This window comes from Diadema antillarum, unplaced genomic scaffold (assembly GCF_040938485.1).
Source record: "Diadema antillarum isolate AM-2024a unplaced genomic scaffold, OU_Dant_1.0 scf00000043, whole genome shotgun sequence".
In the NCBI taxonomy this organism is placed as follows: Eukaryota; Metazoa; Echinodermata; class Echinoidea; order Diadematoida; family Diadematidae; genus Diadema; species Diadema antillarum.
This window is the reverse complement of record NW_027270932.1, coordinates 1,981,424-2,003,228: the sequence shown is the minus strand read 5'-3', so window position 1 is coordinate 2,003,228 and position 21,805 is coordinate 1,981,424. Positions and strand designations below refer to the sequence as shown.

Sequence of the window (21,805 nt, the reverse complement as noted above, 5' to 3'; positions counted from 1 at the left end):
CAGAGGTTTTTCCAGAATGTATGCAGTCACTGGGAAATAGAATTTATGTATGTAAACTCATGTTGCCATGAGTAGAGGAACTGACATGTTTATTGCATTAAAGTTCTTTCAGAGATTGATGAATTGATGTGCTTTTTTCCATTCTTTTACATGTATGTGCTGCCAATTACAAATGTACATGTATGTGTACATGTACAACTGTACTTGTTATACATATACTGTATAACTCGCAGAATTCAACATCACAGTACAGTGCACTCCCATTATGATAGACATCGTTATAACGAAGTAAGAATTCAGGTCACAAAATTATCCACTCTATGTATTTTTATTGTTTATTTGTTTGGTTTTAACAAAATTTTGATATAATGAAAGAAAACTGCCAGTCCCAAGGACTTTGTTATAACGGGAGTCTACTGTAGTAAACCCCCAGATGGATTCATATAAGACAAGCTCATAGTCGGAAGTCCATTAACTACATACATGTATGTACTAACAGCACATAGGTTTACACTTTTGTAGTACCAGGTACTTGAAATACATGTAAACTTTTGCTTGTACTGTGAACCCTTTCTTTCATCCATATACACAGTGCATATTTTTGATGGTGTGTTTTAATATGTACAAGAACATGTACTTTATACGTCAATAGGTTGATTTTCATTTCATTTCATTTCATTTATTTTCCACATCCTGATAAAAAGCATTTACAAAAAATACAGGAATAATACATACACAGTAGGACATTGCAACAATACAAGAAAAATAAGTCCAACTTACAAGGATTTTACAACAGACAAACACAACAGAAAAGCAGCTATTTCAGTTTGTGGGTGGATCATCATAGACCGTTGGTCTTTCTATGGCCGATTCCAAGTGTTACAGGCAAGAATAGTTACATTGATGCCATACACACAAGAAAAACTATACTACAAAAGTGCACAATACATAAATGAAGGCAAGAGTAATCAAAGTGTGGTGCTTGTACACTGCATAAGACTTCAAATTTATAATATACATGTATCTTTATTTAATTCATCATACAATCTTAGTATGATTTGTACTTTTGGGGGAGATGTTGTAATGAACTTATAATGATGCAGGAGTGATGTGATGTAAACACCAACACTTCATACATACACACAGACACACACAAACACACAGACACACACAGTCATATTTATATAATTCTCCCAAGTATAGCAGGCATGTAATACATGTATAGGCGTGTACAATGATATATGAAGAATGTGTTGAAATACATGTAGTGTATTAATTCTGTACTTCATATGATAATTTTGTGCAACTAAAACCATTTTATAAGGTCTAGAAAGGCAAGCCTAATGACCCCAGCAGTTGACATTCCTTTTTAACAAGACAAATAAATTGATGATTAATGCATGCACAATCATTGATTTTGCAAAACATCAATTAAAACTGGAGACGCTTTACACAAAATGTACAATTAAGAAATGAAGACGTTTTTGGACGATGCATAGAGGAAGTGGGAGAGTGAGGAAGACAACACCAGTTTAAAAAAAAAATACAGGTTTTCTGTATACGTGATAATTTCGACTATGTAAATATTGACAGCAGGGAAGATGATATACAGATGTATAATATGAACGAGTGTTCAAAATCATTTATACCAAGTAACATGGTTAGTCAATTTACAATTAAAAGTGTACTACATGTACATATAACAAACAAAAAAATAAGGCAATTCGTCAAACAAGCACCAAAACCATTACAGGTTTCATGAAAAATAATGAATAAAACAAAAATAATATAATACATGTACATATATAAATAAATGTCATGGAATTACATGTTTCATCACTTGTCTGAGATGAACACTTAGGTGTCAAAACCATAATGTCATAATATGCAAATCTGAAATGTTGATGTCACCTCATAATCCTCCCATTGACATACAATGTGTATTTCCATTATTTGATACAATGTCAAAAAGAACAAGGTGTTATTGGGCATCAAATTATTTAAGACAATAGAAATAACACAGAAGAGATGTGAAATCATAGCCCCTTCTTAATCGCGTGTGTGGGTGTGACTACAGTGATATTTATTACACCGTATCATGAAAGCAAATGGAAAATTCCAAACCCTCTGGTTTGTTTTAAACTTTCTGTTAGGTCTGCTTTTTGATGAATTTTTACCATTCAGTTTGAGAAAAACGTTTGATTTTGTTCAATCATACTACTCCAAGTACTACTACCAATGATCATAATAACATTAATGATATTATCATTAATTATTATTATTATCATTATTATCATTATTATTATTATCATTATAATTACTATTATTATAATGATATATTCATATATCTAGCATGGCTGTCTGTATGTGACCTTCTTCATATCTATGGATGAAAGTGGCCCTATACTTCTTCCTCTTCTAAGTTTGGGCTCCCAGAGTACTGTAAAAGTGGTTTCTTTCGCGTACAGAAACTTTCGCGGTTTCCATCGGTGCCGACTTTTTTGCGTGTGTTAAAATTCGCGGTCGGTAATGATAACGTTGTAACAAGCGACGAGTTCAAAACATTTTCGTGTGATGTTAAATTCCCATTTCAACCCCAAAGCGCGAAAATAAAACCACCGTGAAAGAAACCACTTTTACAGTATGAGGGAATTTGCAGATAGCTTAGGGTGCCGACGTGCGCATAGTGTCTCGCTAATCCCATCCTCCTCTCACGCACTTTGACAAACTTTTGCCAATCTATTCATCTCACATGTGCTCCAGCTGTCATATTCAACTTTAATGTTTGGTATTGAACAAAAGCTAAGGAAGATAAACAGTACAAGTTTCAGACTTTAAACTGCCTTGACCTTTGAATGCATGATACTCTACACGGAAATCACGTTTCGAACGTAAATACTGGAAAGCATAAGTCCGAGCTCTGGGGCTGTGAAGAGGATGACGCCAGCAATGGATTTTATGGCAGAGGAATACATGTATAACATTTCAGACAAGAGAGGCCGTTTCCTTCGTGTGTAGATTCACCGACTGACAAATTCGTCATCGGGGCACCGTTTCATGAAAGTTATGACGCCAGCCCTAGGTTGCCTAGTGTATCTGAGGCATTTACCAGAAAATAGACAGGGGATGGTTCATCGTCATGTTAATATTATTGCGCGCAAACATCCGATACCAGTATAATATCTGGAATTATCAAAGCAGATTATAGTCGGGGATTATAGTTCGCATGAGATGTCAACACAATAACCGCTGTGGTTTCCTGTGAAGACTGTCAGAAAACACACACACACACAGAAAGAGAGAGACATGGAAACAGTATTCAAATGTGTTATTGATCTAATGAACTTTTGTCATAACCAATAAAAACAAACACAGGGAAGTAGGGAAACTATCAAATGACTGCAAGCATACAACAATAAACACATAGAATCGTACATGCAGAAGAACCAAAGAGTAGAATGAACAGACCATGATTAATAGTTATTTAGGTACACATGCTTGTAATTTGATAAAAGTTATATCAGGTGAAACGCTGAACCCTCAATTGTTTCAGTTCTTGTAGAGAAGAGAGGGAAATAGAGAGGGCAAATAAGGAGACGGCAAATAGTGATACAGTATATGTTTACTATACATAAGGCGGATGATCAGATTTCTTATAAATTAGGAAGTAATTATAATGAAACAATGAAATTTCGGTCATGCAACAGCAAGAAATACACAACTTTCTATACACTGCAACTGTAAATCCTGTCATCATTGATTTTCACTCGAGGTATCGGTGCACAGAAGTTCTCATTTTGTTTTGGCTGATGTAATGATCTTTTCATCAAAGCGTGCTATTAAGAATTGCATTAGGATGCCAATAAATGTGTAATGCCGTCAATCCCTCGTTTGAGGCGAGTCCCCAACTGGGGAATACTCAAAGTGGGGTGCGTATATTTGTCGTTTGGGAGTTGGGAGTCGAAGTACTTGTCCATTGCAGATAAGCTTTCTGCTCAGGCGTGACAAACCTGGAGGCCAAGCCAGGGTTTGATGACTCCAGCAGCTGTCGTATTACGTAAGAGCATGATAAGGATATCTGCCTGTGGCAGACCGTTCAAAGTGAACTCAATTTTCTCTATCCTTTTTAAAGTTTTCAATTTTATATTCTATTGAGAAATTCTATGGTCATCCATTTTACATTTCGAACGAAAAAAATTGACCCGTAAATAACGAAAATACAGGAATAAGAAGGAGAGCATTGCCAGTTTGCCGGTGCTATTTGGCAGTGAGTTACAACGGGGAGGTGAGACTACTCCCTGGTTACAATCAGCCTGCTGACTGGATCATTGAGAAAGCAGCTGTCGTATTACGTAAGAGCATGATAAGGATATCTGCCTGTGGCAGACCATTCAAAGTGAACTCAATTTTCTCTATCCTTTCTAAAGTTTTCAATTTTATATTCTATTGAGAAATTCTATGTTCATCCATTTTACATTTCGAACGAAAAAAATTGACCCGTAAATAACGAAAATACAGGAATAAGAAGGAGAGCATTGCCAGTTTGCCGGTGCTGACAATGTGCTATTTGGCAGTGAGTTACAACGGGGAGGTGAGACTACCTCCCTGGTTACAATCAGCCTGCTGACTGGATCATTGAGAAAGCAGCTGTCGTATTACGTAAGAGCATGATAAGGATATCTGCCTGTGGCAGACCATTCAAAGTGAACTCAATTTTCTCTATCCTTTCTAAAGTTTTCAATTTTATATTCTATTGAGAAATTCTATGGTCATCCATTTTACATTTCGAACGAAAAAAATTGACCCGTAAATAACGAAAATACAGGAATAAGAAGGAGAGCATTGCCAGTTTGCCGGTGCTGACAATGTGCTATTTGGCAGTGAGTTACAACGGGGAGGTGAGACTACCTCCCTGGTTACAATCAGCCTGCTGACTGGATCATTGAGAAAGAGAGAGAGGGGGGGAGAGAGAGAGAGAGAGAGGGAGAGCGAGGGGGAGAGAGGGAGGGAGAGGGGGGAGAGATGGGGGAGGGAGAAGGGGAGAGCAAAATGGAATGACAATAGTTCCGGTCACTACAGTACAGGCATGCTCTGTCTGCATACGCTGAATGTCTACACTCACACACACACACGTACACACACACACGCACCATGGAGCTACATGGCCCATGCCAAAACCAAAACAATCTCCTCCTCTCGCGGTGCCCCCCCCCCCCTCCTGTGGCGCTGTGGCGATGACTGATGCTTAGATTAGGCCAGGGTCAAGAAACAGGTGTTTTATATCTTTGACTTTAAGTCATTGATTGCCAAGATATGCACTGGCATTATTTACTGGGGTGTAGCCTCTTCAAACGAGAGATGGCAAAATCTGAACGCTTTATACTATCAGAATTATTGACTAATGTGCTACTGTGTATATCTTAATGACAAGATGATATAATGTGTAATACACATAGTCAGATAACATTACCGAAAACATCTTCAGAGATACACTTTTGAAGCCATTTACATTTTTAGCTATGACAGCTCAATGAATGGACCTGCGAATTGGTCGTGCAATCTTCCAATGTAAATGATACATGTATTAGTCAAACACAGTTTTGATGCTATGCTACAATATACGAATGATGCACAGGACAGAGTGGATCAGTGAGAATTAGATGCATGGGTTTAACTTTGGAACTGTTTAAACCCACGAGTGCAGCGAGAGTCCTTTGAACTGTTACCAAAGTTCAAACGAGAGCATCCAATTCTCACCGATTTACGAAATAGGCCTGTGCATCATTCGTTTTATAAAATGGGCCCGTAAACTCATGAAAGTCAATCTTTTCTCCCATCATGCATCTTGTATACCTACAACACTATACAGGACTAGACCCATGCGTTTGGATTTTACCTGATGCATGGCTCAGTGTGGATCAGTAAAAATCAATGCATGATAACTGACCAATCAGATTGCAGAGATTCTAAAGCCCATTTTATATACATGTATGACCATGATAACTATCACTTTCAGGCATTTTAATTAACATCAAATTTGTCAGGGTTGGTTATACTGCTTCTAGATCACACTACATATATTTGGGCATGACGCAGACACTGGGTACCCTAATAGGTCACAGACACACACACAAAAAAATGTTGTACTAAAATCATTGTTGTTTTCCAAAATAGAAACTTGTCTGTCGACAAAAATTACTCAAAGAACCTACAGAAACAATCTTTAGCATTTTTTTTTTCATAATTTGTGCTGCATTTGTTACGGAGGATCGTAATATGGGGAATTTTATGCTGTACTTCACAAGAAAAATTGGGTGAGGAAAAAAAATTGTGGACACTAACAGCACAGTTGATACAACTATTGTTCCTAAGTTTTGATCTTAGAGTGTTGGTAACAACTTGAATTACAAACATTGTATACGGGCCCAAAACTTTGGAATGGCCGACCAAAATCTCTTAGAGAAGCATCTTCCATTGATGGTTTCAAAAAGAATCTCAAGACCTACCTTTTCAATCTAAATTGACAATTGTATACCTGTATGTATATGTGTACATATATATTGTTTGTTTATTGTTCTTATTATTTTCTGTGATACTGTTGTAACGTGACACAATATGTACTCTGTTCTATAGCGCCTTGAGTATCTTTTTTTGGGTAAAAATGAGCACTTTATATTAAGAGTCTCACTATTACACTGTATCATTAAATGAAGCAAATCAGTGAATCACAATTATCAAAATACACTTATTTTCTCTTTCATATTTTTTGGTGTCCATGTGTTATGAGCGAATCACCTACATCAAGCTGGACTTAAATTTTCAAAAAACATTGAATATACAATGTATTGAACAATTCAGCCTAAGTCCAAAGAGTAATGAACATAAATGAAAAATAATGCAACCTCTTTATATGGCTTCATTAATTTTCTGAATGAGTCAACATGTTGTCATTGGTGTCCAGTGTGGATACGAAATGTTGTGAGCAAATCAAATGTGCAGAATGACATCCTCTCCTTCCAATACTGCAATAGGAAATATTTGATTAATTTGTACATGTTCTGTGATATTTGGTTCGTAACAGGTTTGAAAGGTTTTACTGATTCAGTTATTGGTCTAAATTAATTTACCAAAATAATGATATGCTTAACAGAACACTGTTATGAGCATGACCATTACTTTCCATTTCAATGCATGGTAACTGGGGTGTTCTATATGGCTGATAACTTGGAAATGCAAAGTGCTGTAGGTCTGAAAATTCATAAATACACATTATGAGATGTGTTGATCACGGTAACACAGTGTTTTTAAATTTCAAACAAAGTTCATATTTTGTCCCAAATGTAACATAAGGGGTACCCATCGAGCCATGCACATTTAGAACTTAATGCATCGCCACAAACTCCTCTCTTACAACAAGTGACGTCAGTAATTCGGTACGACACAAAAGGGAAATGATCTACAATAATGCCAGACCGCAAGAAACATCATCAGATAGAAATGTGGATGAAAAAGATTTAATGTGCTTGTAAATATCTGTAAAAAAACTGTATTATAATGTAAATAGCACAGTCTGCAAGAATCTTCAGCCTATTGGAGGAGGCAGACTTAATCATCATCATCATCAGAAGAAGAAGAAGAAGAAGAAGAAGAAACTAACAAACGCCAAAACGCCTTTGATACCCATTCATAATGTTGCATCATTTTAGGTGCTAATATGGCAAAACAAATGTTATAACTGACATTGTTTGGGGAGTTTTGGAATGATCAATCATCCACAAATCACTTAAACTTCTCGACATTGTATGAAAATTTATGTAAGTGGGCGTGGTGCACATTGCATGTGCAGCCCATTTTCATACACCTGAAATTCAGTCATATTGCATACTTCACTTAGAATAGCCCACCAAAAAGTCGTTGGTTGTTGTTTTTCTTTTTTGAACACGCAATACTACTTCAAAACAAAATCATCTACTCAGTACAAAATGTATCACGTTTCACACTATATCGCATCAAATATGTAAAGTCTATCTGGAGTACAGAAAGCTATCCCACCACTCTCAAACTCTTGTAGAAAGTACCAATTTCTTTTCTCTGGTTTTTGTATTATGAAATCAGTGATGATATTGTGCGCCAGCTCCAAATCACTCGTGTATCGATCGATGCTAACGAGACCATCTCCGTGCTTCACCCAGGCTACAATGACCGAATCATCTCGACAAACAGCTGGGAAGGGATACATACCCTCCTTCTTCAAGACATTCTCCTTCTTTCCATTACCATCAAGGCAGACGACAGCTGATGCATCTTTCAGTACCACGTTTCCCGTGGTGTTAAAAGGAAATAATTGATAAGGTGTATATTCATCACATATCATTTCCCGGACTGCCTTACAACTCTGTGGGGTAAACACTTGGATATTTTGGGTTTTCTTATAACCCACATAGATATTATCATTTCTATCCACAGTGAGACCGCCATACCCTCCTTCATCATAACTCATTGTCTCGAACGTGACGTCGAGCTCCTCCCAGTGTTGAGTGTAGAGTGACATCTTGTTGTTTGTATCACGTAAAACACTTCGACCATCAGCGAGGAATGCAACTCCATACATATGGACATCTTTCAGCACGGTTTGTTGTAACTTACCATCAGGGGAGTAGAGATGGATTCCACCGTTAGAATATCCCACCAACATATTACCATCCGGTGCACAAGTGATACAGTTCATGCTTTTTTCACTTGGGAGCTCTACGTTTGCTTTGACATCCCATTTGTAATCTTTTAGTTCTCCTAGACAAAATTCATTGAACTTCACGGGTTTACGAAATAGAATCCTCCGAGCTTGTTCTGTCACACATCTCGGTGATTGGTTGTCAGGATAATCACGTCCCAGAAAGCTCTTCAAGTTCTCGCACAGCGTGTTGTGTGTAAACAAGGCGTCTTTCTCTAGCGGTACCTTCACACCGTTAGTTACCAGCTCTTCCATAGCGTTTATATGACAAATTGTTTGGTGACTCTCTTTCTCCATGACTTGCAATTCTTTCTCAAAATTTTCAGACCATTGTTTCACCTGACATTTCATGGCCTCTCTTCTGGCCGACAATAGTTGCATGCACTCCTCGTACGTCTCATCAATGTCATCATTAAGTCTTCTCATCACGTTTGTTATTTCATTTCGTTGTATCTGTATGAAATCGATATGATTTTCAATGATTGCTTTTTTTGATGTTGCTCTTTCTCGTAACTCTTTGATATTTTCCATCAATTTCTCCTCATGAATAGTTGCCTCTTCGATCTGATGCCCTGCTTGTAAGTGTCTTAACATCCCGCACTTACAGCAGACGTACTCCTGGCATTCGATACAGAAACACTCCTCATCGTCGCTGGGATGTCTTTTACACTTCCGTCGTCTCTTCAGGGGGACTTTCCCCGACAACACCTCGCTCATGGGCACTACTTCGTGGTTGGAGATTAGTTTCCAGTTCGAATGGCTTCTCTCACAAGATGTACACATATATTTCCCGCAGTCCTGACAGTAGGACACGGCTGGTGACTTTTCATCCATCTCACAAACTGTGCATGTTGGACTTTTTGTTTTCACTTCGTCCGCGAGAGAATTCATGGAGACGTTTGTTTGTAACTTACTCACATCTCCACTGGATATGGGAGTTTCTTCCCTGCAAACAGGGCATGTTATAGTTTGTGGGTTGGGCTGAGCTTGAAAGACACGTTCCAAACAGTCTTTGCAGAAGGTGTGAGAACATACCAGTAATTTGGGTTGGCTGAACAGTGTCAGACAGACAGGACACTCCAGATTATGGCTGCTGATTTGATGAAATGTTGCCATGATGGCTGTCTGTCGGTATATAGCGAAAGAAACACATAGCGGTAAATACATTGACGAATAGGAGTATTCTAGAAATATGAAATTAGCATTTACGAAATGAAAAAGGGGAAATTTCATGCGAAGCATAGTTTCAGAATTAGGCATTTAAAAAATTGGACTAAGATGAATTGAAGCACATTTTAACTCAAGTACGTGAAGAGAATTTATCCTGTACAAAGCATGCTCTATATCCGGGCTAAATAAAACTGATATATGGTACTCACAGGAGTTCATTTTGAGTGAAGGAGGTCACATTAACATAGTTGTCTAGTGAGACTTCACTTAAAATGGAATCAGACGACTCATGGCCGGCAGAATCGGGGGAGGGTGGCCTCACCCCCCCCCCCCGCACTTTTCTTTTGCACCACACAAAGAAATACATAAGGTGTTACCACTTTGCCCCCCCCCCCCTCTTTTTTTTTACCCCGAAAGTGCGTAATACCCCCGTCACACTAATTCGGAATCTGCACGAATCAAGCAGAACCAGCCGGAATTAAGGATTTTCAAAATTCGCGCCACATTCGGGTAAAAATTCTAATTCTTACAGCTTGGTAGGGAATGCTGTTCGAATACTTGGAATGCACTTCGAACCCTTCTCGAATCATTCTTGCACATTCCGAATGAATTAGCTCTCGAATGCTGCTCGAATGTAATTGGAACGCTGAATATTCAGAATGCTGTTAGAATGTGCATGGTTAGAATTTTTAGAAAGCACTTCGAAAGCCGCACGAGCGCGGTTCGATTGCTGTCCGAAGTCTGGTGGTCGGAAAGCGCTTCGAATGCAGTATACAAACCAGTAGCGGATCCAGAGGGGGGCGCAACCGGCGCACGCCCCCCCCTTTATTTTTCGATAAAAACAAAAGAAATAAAAGGAAAAAAATGAAATGAAACCCGGAAGTGGCACCAGAAATATTAGTCACACCCCCCCCCCCCCCCCCCTTTACAGAATTCCTGGATCCGCCCCTGCAAACTCATTAAGAACGTTCCCGGAATGGCTACCAAAATATACTTTGAATGTTAACGAATTCAAACAGAATGCAGCGCGAAAAATTAGAATACAACACGAATGTCCCGTGTGCGTCAAGAATGCCGCCGGAATGGTCTCCGACAGCGTATAAAATGGTGATTTTCACCAGTCTCAACCCGATCATCCTTGGACCATGTTGCTTTGCTACAGATTGCTGTCCTCCAGCAAGACCCCCTTGGTTAATAGAATGTCTAGGCCAATCACCCCCTGGGCAAATACCTCAGACCCTTCTCGTGACCCTAAGCCTATAACTCCTAATCCTAACCCTAACCCAACCTCTAACTCTAAACCTAACCCTAACTCTGATCTTTACTCTAACCTTTTCACTAACCAGTATTTAACTGGGGGTAATTGTATGAGCATTGAGCATTTGAGATATTTTGGGAGAATTTGAGGTACAACACCGTTCCGATTCTCCCTCAAATGAGGTCAGATTGTTTCAAATGCTGTTAGAATGCCGTAGAAATAATATATTTAGAATGCTGTAGGAATATATAGAATGCAATCAGAGTCCAATTAGAATACCCTTTGAATGCAGACCGATATTAAAACAATACTCCTCTTCGAATATTAAGCATGGGTAAAATATTCGGGCTGGCCATAAGAATGGGCCCGAATGTTTGGAACGCACTCAGAATGTCGTCGGAATTTTTAGAATGCACTTCGAATATGCAGGAATGCAGGAAGAATTTTCATTCGCCTCTACATTTTTTTTTCTGTTTGTCAGCTGAAGAAACCCCGAAGCGACACCAGAAGTTGTGCCGAAGGCCTTTTTTTCTTCTTTCTTTCTTTCTTTCTTTCTTTCTTTCTTTCTTTCTTTCTTTCTTTTTGCTATATAGCTCATGCTACCTCATCCGTCAAGAGCAGAGAAAGACGCAAAGAAAATATCTCTTCTCTGGAATAGGACTATATACAATACCCACCATTAAAGGAGCTGTACAGTACTGGTTGAGGTGGGGATTAATGTTTTTTACATTCCTAAGTGAGATAATGAGAAACCTTCTATGAAATATGAAAGCGCATGTAATTTTAAAAAGGATTCAACGTTTCTTTGATGAAAATCGGTATTCAAATGGCCGAGATATCCAAAAAAGTGATGATAATAAAGACTACAGGCTATGCCTTTTATTAGGATCTCTTTGTTTCACCTTGTTTTTGGATATCTCAGCCATTTCAAAACCGAATTTCATCAAATAAACTTTTTATACCCCTTAGAATTGCGTGCTCTTTGACATCTCATAGAGTGGTTTCTGAATATCTCTCAAAACGTTAAAAGCCAAATCGTCACCTCGACCAGAATTGTACATACTCTTTAATGCACCACAAAAAAAAAATCTTTAGCAGCGCATCTTCATTATTTCAAAAAGCTTGATTCTTCAATGTTATAGGACATATCTATTAACAATGGTGCCAGAAAGTTGTGAAGTATAAACGAGTGAAGAAGAAGGATCTTTCAGGCAGTCTGTGACTGAAGACAGTTAGTTGTAATATACAGTCACTGTAGACTAGATGTCCTTTTTGGATCTATGTACATGAAATGAATTAAAAATGATTAAGAAAAAAAAAAATGTTCTTCCAGACTATGGGAAGGTTTAGAGTGCCACGAGTGGCTTCTTACTCCCGCCTAGCCATTGCCTTTGGAGAATCCCATCATTATTCGAAAATTCAGTGCCATTTTGCGAAAACTTTGATGGGATGCTTTAATTATGAACACCCAGGATATATAGCATCCTTTTGATCAAAATACATGCGTACTTACCTCAACTTTGGATGACACCCCCTCCCCCTCCTTAATCCCCCTAAAAAACAACAACAACACACACACACACACAATGCAAAAACAACAACAAAATTAATCAACCCATGAACAACAACAAAAAAAAAATAGTGGCAGAGCATATCAATCCGAGTCTTTCTTCCAACGTCCCTCCTTGCGCCTACCATGGACCCGTCCCCATGCTTCTTATACATGTACTTTCTGAAGTGAATTTCCACTTTCAAGTCATTGAAGATCCACAAGTGATTCTTTGAGGACTGAGTGAAACAATAATCCTTACACCAGGAGGACAATAATAAATGTACGTGCCCTAAAGGAAAGAGTGCGGTGGGAAGAGAACACGTTTTAGGGATATTAACATCCCGAAGTGTATCTCTGCCCGTTGACACGCGTATATCTATACTGTGGCCACGTAGTCTAAAAGCGTAATATAGCAGCGTTTGCTATGTGCCTTAAATTTTGTTGTCCTGTTAACGATTTTAGAGGGACTCAAATGCGTCGAAATACATTTGGGGGAAGGACATGATTATGCCTAGTACAGTGTAACATTATCATTTGATGAACCAATTAAGTTGCACATTCACAACAAGGACTCTTTGAGTAATGTTGTTCATTATCTGTAGAGCCTAGAACCGATTCAAAAGATTCTTCAAGCATGAAAAGCCACCTCTTTCTTGTGTTTCATTCGTTTAAGTCATGAAAAGGAAGTGGGTAAACCACTGTTGGTACAGTAAAAAGGGACGTCCTTAAGACGTCTGACTTGTATTAAATTTTCAAAACTATCTCTGCACTTATTACATGTAATGATAAAGTCCTCAGGCATTGATTTAATTACAAATTAATATACATATCTTTATTCAAATAACATTATGAAAGCAAGATATGATTAAAGCTGAGGGGTGAAGATGTGCTCTGATTTATATCATTTTGTTTCCATCTGTGCAACTACAGGCCTATATTTTGTATTTATTATGCAGACGGTTTAATTTGGTACATTGTCGGAATTTCAAAGCCCTTGGTATTTCAAGGCCGGCGCGACTTTTCTAAAAGTGTGTGTGTGTGTGTGTCGGGGAGGGGGGGGGGGGGGCGGGAGTTTATATCTATATTGCCACTTTCGGGTTTCATCAGCTAACAAGCAAAAAGAAAACACAGAGAAAAAAAAAAGGCCTTCTGCTGACACTTCCAGGTTTCATCAGCTAACAAAAGCAAAAATGGGGAGGTCAAAGTGGTTACACCCTATGTATTCCTTGTAGCCCTATAGTGCAAAAAAAAAAAAAAAAAGATAGCCCCCTCCCCCACCCCCGGCCGTTCCACCAGCCCTGTAATTTGTTCCAAGTTTATAGTGTCACTGTCGGCGACCATGGATAGCCTGGTATATGTATCACTGCCAGGAAAGAAGTAGACGACAGGTTCGATTCACATTGATTCCTTGTCAACACGATAATCGTTTGCTGAGATGTAGATCAGCAGATTTCATCTTACAAAATAATGTTGTACAAAGGGAGAAAAACTGATAAAGTTAAGCCATAGCACTGCATTATTATAAAAGGATGTGCCTTTTTTTTTCTGTCTGGAGTAGGCCTAAAATTATCTATAGCGGAGAGTGGGGTGATAGGACGCGGGAGAAGTGGGACACCTCTCATATCTCAAAAAGTTTTGAACTAATCAGCTTTCGAGTCAAAAACTCTGCTAGAAAATTTTGAATTACTTTTCGGACACCTTTTCTTTCCTTTTTTTTTTGCATTCAGCGTAAAGTGCTTTCTGAATTCATCGCATAGCTTTAGCAGGCACTTAGCACGCTTTATTTTGGCCTTACGAGTTTCAATAATTTGCATTAAAAGATTTTGCAAAAATCAGCTCAAAATTATTGTGATGTTAGCCGCCATTTTGAACTTTTGGGGGTGCTGGGGTAAATTGGGACATCACCACTGTCCCATTTCTCCCTTTATTCAAAGTTAAGAAAAGAATATAAAACATAAATTCCCTTCTATTTTCTTTTTTTTTAAATCGAAGATGCTTTAAATGCAACTTTCTCTGATAAACCATAATGGACATTATCACGTTTTGCAATGAAACTCTCGTGTGTCAATGTTCACACACCCACACATTACATAGATCCACAGGGTCATACGCGCACTCACACATACACACATTTATGCTTGTAATATTGTCTAGTCTATATCAGAGTTACTGTTTGTCCCACTTTACCCCAATCAATGACACACTTCTCCCAGGGGTGGCCCAATTCACCCTGTTCACAAAATATTAGATTTTTAGGAATATGAAGTAACAACCCATCCATGTGGCCTAGCATCAGTAGTCGTTGGGTACAAGACATGAGTGCCCTATGCATCTTAAATATCAGTAAAGTTATAGACCATCTACGAGAAAATTCATCAAATCACAATTTTGTCCCACTTCACCCTTGGCCGCTCTCCCCTTTTACAACCTTGGCCTATATGTTGTTGGGTTAAACATGTTGAGCAAAAGCAGCAAAATCATAATAGACATGTTAACCGGATGAACAAACAAGGAAGAATAGATTCTAAAAGATTATTTGATAAATATAAATTCGGCTATTTTTGTAAAACTACGAGTCGCGCAGAAGTAACATGCATGTGTGTATTGCGTCTCGAGTACAAGTGTATATGCTTACCTAAATTGCAGTACAGTACTTCCGGGTTCAATATGTCTGAATTATGTCTGGCTCCAAAGTACATTAAGGCATAGTATCACAATCTGTTGTCTGTTCAACGAAGGCGGTTTTATCAAACGAATGTGCTCTTACTTTTAAAACCCAGACAAAATATGAAGAGTTACTTTTTGGACAGAGTGATGCATTACGAAGCACTGACAAAAGGGTCGGGCGACTCAAGCAGCTGTCACCAAAGGAATGACTGCATGTATTTACCGTATTTACCGTGACCTTTATACTGGGAACAATATCATCTTTATAGAAGCGGGTTTTCCCCACATCTCAAACACTATAGACGAATGGACCGAATTCAAGAATGCGGTACAAATTTAAACCATGGTTTATACAAACTTTTTTTTTGCGTTAGTACACTTGTAGGATTGACAGTAAACGCGCATGTTAAAGATACGGCAAATATTTCGAGCTTATTTCAGACCAATAGCGCTAATAGTTGTTACCATGGCAACCATCGTTGCTATAAGGTAACCAAGGCATTATAAGAATTGTGATTTTTTTTATTTGATTAAAGAGATATTCATATTGACTTATTATAGTGTTTACAGCATGTTTTTATGATGTTTAATAAAGAATACATGTTCTTTTCAGGAAAATAATTCGTTGCCATGGCAACAGCTGAAGACGTTGGTTAGAAAAATGGCAACAGGTGGATTCGTGTCCAGCACCCCCAAAATAAGGGAAATAGCACACAAAAAAAATCAAAATCTACAGAAAATTTTAAGAACACCCCAAAACTCGCCGTCTACTATAAAGAGAACCAAGCTTTTTTTTCGCGATTTCGCTAAGTATGTTCATGCACAGGCGTAGGCGCAGGCGCCAGTTGGGTAACCGAGGATGATCGATAGAGGGCGTATATTACGTGACCACAGAAGGCTCTCGACCATAGCAGTGCCGTACGGTGACACGGCACTGAGCGAGGGTCCCTCACTTTTGTGTGTTTGTGTGTGTGTGTGTGTGTGTTTTTTGTGTGTGTGTGTGTTTGTTTGTTTGTTTGTTTGTTTTTTAAAGAAATGAAATGAAATGAAATTTATTTATCAAACAAACATCATCAACATACTAAGTAGTCAAAGCAGTCAATAGTTAAAGTACAGTTTGGGAAAAAGACACAAAGAACAAAACAAAACAAAACCCGACAATAGCGTGCAGGCTAGTCGAGACCAGTCCTTTCAATGGTACAATATTCACAGATGCAACAGGCCTACTACTTACAGGTTTTCATAGGGGATCATTATGTATACAGTATTAAGTATTTTGATAAGAGATACTTTCGTAATGATTTCCGAAAAACGTTAAGGGGATAGAGTGACGTCATGTTGCAGGGATCACTCCAAAATCTTCAAGTGATCCCTGAGGTCACTCCAAAATGAGTGAAAATGAACATTTTCACTCGAAATTCACTCCAATTTCACTCGAAATTCACTCTTTTTTGTATTCACTCCATCAAGAGTGAAATTTTCACTCGTCTTTTTTTAGAGAGTAACTCTTTTTTTTTACCAAGGAAACGAAATCCGCTTAAAAAAACAACAACATATATTCTCGCATAAGCCTGCAAAACGGGAACATAATAGATAATTTGCTTAAAACACAAAACGGGGCATATTTCACTGCTTCTCGAAAGAAAAGAAAAGAGGAAAGAAAACACGAAGCCATTTGCGAGAAGACATACACACTTGAATAACTCTGCCGTGTGAATTGCTATTTTGTTTTTCATACAGTAAAATACTTCCTAATCATAATGTGGAAATGATGTGGAAATGGTAGAAGCAATAGAGAAGAAGAGGACGAAAAGAAAAAAAAACGACAACGACATGACTTGCCCTTATACGCATCAAGCACACACACACACACACACACACACACACGCACGCACAAACAAACAAACAAACAGCCCCAAAACAATTCAGTATACAGTCTCCGTTCATTTTAATTCAATTACACTTTATTTCCATCTGACAGAAAGATGATACAAAGTATACATATCTGATTATTATCTACTAAGTTATGCATGATAGTGACTATCAGCCACAATAATACGCGCCTTTGTGATGATAACACGACGTGGCAAGCACGACCAGTGGAAATAGGGGTCTGGCAAGGGGACCTCCCCTTTTCATTTGCTTCTTTCGATTTAATCCACAATACCGGTTGATCTACCGGAATAACATGCGTTAAGCGATATCGTTTAATGTTTGTCTCCCGGTCTTAGGTCATGGGACTATTATGGTATGGAGGCGAATCCGAGTATAGGTTTAATGTGATAAAATATCTTTAAGAACATCTGGATATAAGGGAATTGAGATTGTCTTATCGTCAATAATCCTCGTCAAAGTATTGCGGGAATATAGACTGGTTGTGAAGATGGTATGTGTGGGTGTGCGTGTGTGTGTGTGCGTGAGTAAAACTTTTAAAGATATTATGCAGGATATACATTTTGTAGAAATATCATGGGTCAGATTATGTTCCTGCAGTCAACGTTCTGTTGTGTGTGTGTGTGTGGGGGGGGGTATCACTTTTTCAGAACAAGAGAACAAGAATATTGTGCAAGAGAGCTTTTCCTTCCTATCTGTATATCTTGTTCCATGAAACCCTTTAATTGTGCTGTTTGGGAGTGTCTGCATACATACATAAATATTTATACACTTATATGCATACCACGGTGTCAGTGATGAAGATAGTGCATCCGATGGTAATCGTGTGCATGATGTCGATAGATATTTTTGTTCGTCAGCATGTACATGGGCCCCTATGTGTTTCACTCTCTCCTCGTTTCTCTCTGTCTGATTTTCAATTCTTTCATTCCTGTGAAGCTTAAAATGCAAACTTGACCTTTGAGCAGGTCCTGCTTAACGACATGGTATACAGTATGATAATACAATGCTAATGCTAATGCTAATGCTAATAATAATAATAATAATAATAATAATAATAATAATAATAATAATAATAATGATAATAAAATTTATTATGATTATGATTAGTATTACTAGTATTATTATTAACATCATTATCATCATAATCATCATTGTTCCTCTTTTAAAACTGCAGTCCACAAAATAACTAATTATCTGTCATGTCTTCAGCTTTCACCCGCGTCGTCTGTGTCATGTTCCATGTGACTTGTGCGAAGTAATGCTTGACTCCATAAACGTTGCAAAAGGTAAATCAGATTGATTTACTACCGGCAGAGTATGATATGAGACTCAGTAAAGTTCTAGGTCCATTAGATTTGTTTACCAATTATAGCCTGTTATAGTGTCGGAACATGACCCGAAAAGCAAATAAAAGAGATGTGAACAAGCACAAATTCAAGGCCCCATAATGTTTGCATGGTCATATATTGATATCAGCGAGGTGTCATATCAATTGAAAGCAATAATTGAGGATTTCAAAGTTCAATATTGCCATTGTGTAATCACACTCCAGTTATCATATTGGCTTATACTCACAATCTGGGTGGTTTAAGTATATACAGGACCCCCAGTCTTATCGTGATTGTTTAGTCGTTAATCTTATTAGGCTGATGTAGTGTTGTATGCACGTGCTCAGATGCGGTCTCTGTGTCACCATAGTTACAAACAAACACATTTTGGCGCCATAAACAAACAATCGATCTGTTCGTTGGTACATTTCATTGGCAGTAAAGTAGATGATATGGAAAATAAGATCAATTAAAAAAAATCAAATCAGACAAAATGAGCAAACGTATTATAAGCAAAACTCAACATCAGGAAATTGATGCACATGGACAATAGACATCACAACAAAACTACTGTAGCCAGCAATTGCTACGGTATACACGTGCATCATTAGTCTGTGATTCTACACACGTATTGCGAATCAGTGGGTGGTTAAGGATGTAAATACATCACATGTTACAGCCCTTTGTGTAGGTTGTAATCCATCCAGACCAAGGCAGTCCTTATTTGACGCTACAATGCAATGTTACACGAAAGAACTATACTGTCTTTGTGTGCGGCAGGAATCAGTTCTTTGATTCCACAATGCAATGTAATATACATCAGGTGATCTGATGTATCCGCGCTACGGAGAGAGGAATACTTGGCAAGAGGGGGTGGGGGGGGGGGGTTTCACCTTTCTGGTATGAAGCATATTCACAAATTCATATTAACGATTTAACGGTTAAAAAGATCTCAGAGACGAACTGAGTCCTGCTATATCTTTCTGCCTTTTACTATCAAAATGTTATGGAGGCAAATGCATTGCAACGCTAAAAACTGCTTTCATCATCCCTTTTGATTAAAGTCGATATCCCTTGAATAAATGGCACTATCAATCACCAGACATTCTATAGCCATCTGGCATAATTTTCAGGATCTAGAATGTTCAACAAAACAATCGAAAACTCAGCTGACGGTATCATGCTGAGTTAATGCTGACATTAACATTGCGGTACCATCGTTTTTGTTTCATTTAGATTTGAATAATCTATACGTTAGGCACTAAAAGTCATGATCGCCGTGGCAACCTAAATGAATGTATGAAGGAAAATCAAATAATCATTATCTCCCCTTGCAAAGTAATTAGGCACTTATGGTAGAGTTGAGGATTCGAAAGTCACTGCCATAGTCGACTTATCATTTGACTCATCATTGTCCCCTTACTTACAAAGACGATGTCCGTTAGAAACTCGTCATAAACGCAAACCACGAAGGTACAAAACTGGGAGTATAGAAATGACATAACACAACAGTTGGTCAATATAAACTCCGTTAAAGACGTAAATTCGACGAATTTTCGCCCATAGGGCTTTGTCAAGTCAATCATATTGTATATAATTTTATATATATAAACATACATATAATACGTTTGTGTTTGTGCATATAATCACATATACATACAAACCATATTCGGGTGATCTCTGTAATCTATATTTTTCTTAAGTCAAAAATGTTTTTATATAATCTGAAAAGGTACAATGTACATAACCTATTATGTATGATATCTATGTAGGTATATAGGCTACCTGTATTCTATCATAGACCAACTCGTTCATTATCATTCTGCTCACATTGTTGTATTTCTTGACAAAGGCTAAGCTGCCTCAAGCTTGAGAAAATAAGCAAAGCAAGCAAAGAAACTTCAAATCAGCGCACATCAACATTATCCCCTCTTGTAGACACAGCTATACATGGCGCCGACACCTATAAGTGTTATTTTAGAACATACAAGACGTCTCGCACTTATATTCAATCATAGATAAACAGTGGCTGCACAGATATTACTATTGACTGATACGTTTATAGATTTATAGATGTAAACAGAAAGCTAAACAGTGTGAGAGGAAAAAAAAGAGAGAGGGAAACGTTTGTCATCTTATGTTATGAGTTAAATTGGAATTTCCAATAAAACTATAATGTTGGTAATTTTTCTTGGTTTTTGTTTTTGTTTGTTGTTCATTTTTTAGCCTGCCGTTATTTATTGTAACGCTATCACTGTCTGGCCAAAGTCCACTCAACCGCAATATCAAGTGGGTCTTTTACGCTTGATTCTCTCTCCCTCTCCCTCTCTGAAGAGAGCAACGTAGTAGCAACTTTCCCCTTAGCTAAACACAGTACCATTAATTACCTTTAAGAATAGTGAATGAAGAAAATGAAGGATTTAGGAGTTACTGGCATGGAGTTGAAAGAAAACGTGCTGACATGCTAGAGGAACCAAGTACAATACCCCAGCATGATGTGTACGGACCGCACGGGCCTCTCCTTTTTCCGCCCTGCTACGCAACCGTGCGCTCATTGAATCCAACGCCGGTCATAAAAAAAGTACACAAGTCAACAAGATAACGCCAACGTGTTGCGCTTTACAATCATTAAGTTCTCGTGAATTAAGAACGTGGTGTAGTCATAGTTTTGGGCTCACGTTAAACATGAAACGGAATGACAACATGGACTCATGGACATCGTAATTCGTTGACGACCTGCTAACATGGATGGAGAGCATCAAACCCAACAGAAAGGGGTGGCTGTATTACCCGTAAGGACGAAAGACCCCTGTCTTTCAAGATATCGATTTTATGCTACGCATATCAGCGAGAATTAAGTCGAGTGAGTTAAGAGCAAAGTCGACGGATCATAAGTGGAAACCAAGCAGCCGCTTCAACTAGTGTGCCTGCGTACGGTCCAGTTTATGCATCCGACTTCGTGATGAATAACTTACTGAGAAACTTCACAGGTAGATCATGGAGATTATTTGATCTAAAGACACTTGGATATACTGGATACTGGACTTGATAGTCTCTATAGTTTGGTTGAAGAAGATTCACGCGTTGCTAGGGCGATATTCCCAGAGCTGACGACACTGGAAGCCCCAATCATGGAAAGGGCGTTGTCAGGTCGGACATTCATGTGAGGAATACTCTTGAGTTTTACTTAAAAAGACCAAACA

General features: G+C 38.2%; 1 protein-coding gene across 1 annotated transcript; it reads right to left on the bottom strand.

The window, feature by feature from the left end:
- Positions 1-3,391: 3,391 nt before the first annotated feature.
- On the bottom strand, positions 3,392-9,847 carry LOC139713450 (E3 ubiquitin-protein ligase TRIM56-like). Its single transcript, XM_071625182.1, has 2 exons — positions 9,337-9,847; positions 3,392-3,399 (listed from the first exon to the last, which is right to left on the bottom strand). The coding sequence occupies exons 1-2, from the start codon at positions 9,845-9,847 to the stop codon at positions 3,392-3,394; spliced, it is 519 nt and encodes a 172-aa protein (XP_071481283.1).
- Positions 9,848-21,805: the final 11,958 nt, after the last annotated feature.

Excerpts from the sequence above, each read along its gene's own strand:
- LOC139713450 (XM_071625182.1), bottom strand. The coding sequence starts at position 9,847 with ATGGCAACATTTCATCAAATCAGCAGCCATAATCTGGAGTGTCCTGTC.